Raw genomic sequence first — 2,665 nt, forward strand, 5'->3', positions numbered from 1 at the left:
GGCGAGCATTGCCACCTGTCCAGGGAAGTACAGCAGAGGTAATGCACGCACAATCCTGAGGCTGCATGGCCAGCCTAGAAAAAGGAATGGGGGATGAACGTTAGGGGTAAGCAATTGATGCCATCTGAAACACACACTCTCTCTCTCTAACAGCCTTCTTCTTCCTCAAGTGATCTGACTTGATCGTCGGAGGGTCTATCCGGCAACCCACCGCCGGGCAGCTCACCGTTTCTGTGTTGCCAGGTTAGACGCCGTCACGTGAAGCTTGAGTCCAAGGAGTACGGAAAGTAATGAATATTTCACCCCCGTACAATTGGCGCCGTCTGTGGGAAGTCATTGATACTCAAACCTTGCTCTTCAAGCTTCTTCGACCATTTCCATGGCCAACAATGACGAAACTCCACTATCCGTCGTCGATGGTATCACACCAGAGTCTATCCGACGGAGAGAAGGACCCCCAAATGTTTCAGCCATGGCGGGCCTAGAGACCTCTTCGAGAGGTACGCGTACTGATCGCTTGCACAGTCCAGAGGGCCGTCGACGGAGAGGGGAGTCTCGTGCGCAGAGCCTGGAGCACAAACTCAAAGACCAGGACGCCCTCATTCACAGGATGATGGCTGAGATGGAGATGCTAAAACACCAAATAAAGGGGAAGGGTGTTGCTGGAGAGGGCAACCTCAGTGAGCGCACCCCGTCTCCTCGTTCTAGCAGTCGCCGCCAGGAAAGGACGCACTCTCTCTCTATCACCAGAAACTATGGGGTTGGGGATTCCAACCCAAGGGAGGGCAGGTCCCTCACTCGCAATAGCACCTACCACCCCTCGCGCCCCTCGTCGATGTCGCGATACTCTTTCTCCACCCGTTCTAGAGACCTGAGAGATGTGTTGGAGGAGAGGGCGCACCGTCGAGAGGCTCAGAGAGTGCCAGCGTTGCAAAGGTTAGGCACCCATGTTCGTTGTAGCGAAGAAGTGGCAATGCCAGCACCCAGGGTGATGGCTCCTGCACTAGTGGACAAAGAGCTGGCGAGACTTACAACCATGCCGCTGTCTCCAGAAATCGAGAGTACACCGCTCCCTGCCGGATTCCACCAGCCTAAGTTCACCTTGTACGACGGCAAGACGGATCCGTACATGCACGTGAGTCATTACCGGCAAGTAATGGCTGGCCACCGGCGTAGTGACGCCTTGATGTGCCTCATATTCCTAGTAAGCTTGGGAAAACTGGGCCTGAAATGGTTCGAGAGGCTTCCAGAGGGGAGTATCGAGGGATGGCAGCAACTAGCAGAAGTCTTCGTCACCAGATTCAAAACCAACACTCAAACACCGAAGGAGGTCGACCATCTCCTGGGCGTCAAGATGGAATCTGGAGGTTCGTTGAAGGCATACAATGCAAGGTACTGGGAAACTTACAACGAAATCCTCGACTGCCCTACTAATCTGGCGATCACTCAATACAAGCGGGGTCTCCCAGTCGGACATAGGCTGCGAGATTCACTCACAATGCACCAACCCACAACCATGGAGTCCTTGATGTAGCGGATCGATGAACACATTCGTGTGGAGGATGATGCCGCCTCCACGGCCGAGAAGGTTAATCCGGTCGCGGCGGACAGAAGGGTGGCAGGGAAGGTTTACTTGGTCGGGCAGGAGGATAATCGCCCAAACGACCAGTTTAAAAGATCAACGCTATGGCCCAAATCGCGATGATAGAAACAAAGGTCGCAGAAACGACCGAGCTGACGCTCCGCGTGATGCAGAGGAGGATGCCAAGAGAAATTGAAGGTGTGGACTGGAATCACCACGGTCTTTAAAATCCCTATCTACTGTATCTTAAGTGAGATTCGAGGCGAGCCTTTTGTCCGCTGGCCGGCCAAGTTGGGGAATGCACAGAGAGGCTTCAATTCAAGGTATCGCTGCACATTCCATGAGGAATGGGGACACCGAACGAAGGATTGCTTGCCACTCAAACAACATTTGGAGGAGCTAGTGGCCTCGGGACATCTTGACCAACACATAGATGGGGGTATGAAAGCCGCGCCATTGGGGCAAACCGAGCCAAACGGCCTAGCCGCCCTAGAGGCAGCACCCCAAGGGGTAATCAACGTCATCCATGGCATCATTGAACCAGCAAGGGTCTGCGAGCTCAGAGGGATGATTAAGAAAGCCGAGCACATAAGGGAAGTGCTCTCCGTTCAGCCCGCTGTGAAGAAAGGGAAGACCGAGAAGAAGGACATCCTTATCTTTTCGAGCAGGGACTTGGAGTGGATCCAGATATCCCACAATGATACCCTAGTGGTAACCCTTCGTGTCAAAGACTTTGACATCAAGAGGATCTTGATCGACCAGGGGAGTTCGGTCGAAATTATGTATTATGACGCGTTCAAACAAATGAAGTTGGAGGACAAGGACTTGGCCCCTGCGACGTCCCTTTTGGTTGGCTTCAACTCTCAGCCAGAATGGCCGGTAGGGAAGATCATATTGCCGGTAAAAGCGGGTTCAGTCACAAAGCAAGTAGAGTTTTGGGTGCTCAAAGTCTCATCCACCTACAATTTAATTTTGGGCAGGGACTGGTTGCACGCCATGCAAGCAGTAGCGTCGACTTACCATCAGGTTTTGCGCTTCCCGACGCCAAGCGGACAGATATAGGAAGTTTGGGGATACCAAGTG

The 2,665-nt window shown here is 53.1% G+C and overlaps 1 protein-coding gene across 1 annotated transcript; it reads left to right on the forward strand.

Moving 5' to 3' along the window:
• The first annotated feature begins 835 nt into the window (after positions 1-835).
• On the forward strand, positions 836-1,534 carry LOC145793414 (uncharacterized). The gene has a single exon (XM_082876237.1). It carries the CDS (start codon positions 836-838, stop codon positions 1,532-1,534), a length of 699 nt encoding a protein of 232 aa, XP_082732363.1.
• The last annotated feature ends 1,131 nt before the right edge of the window (positions 1,535-2,665 follow it).

The sequence above is a fragment of the Camellia sinensis genome, chromosome 6 (genome assembly GCF_055761805.1).
Source record: "Camellia sinensis isolate YWXY chromosome 6, ASM5576180v1, whole genome shotgun sequence".
NCBI lineage: Eukaryota > Viridiplantae > Streptophyta > Magnoliopsida > Ericales > Theaceae > Camellia > Camellia sinensis.

Coding starts and splice junctions, on each gene's coding strand:
- LOC145793414 (XM_082876237.1), top strand. CDS start 836: ATGTCGCGATACTCTTTCTCCACCCGTTCTAGAGACCTGAGAGATGTG.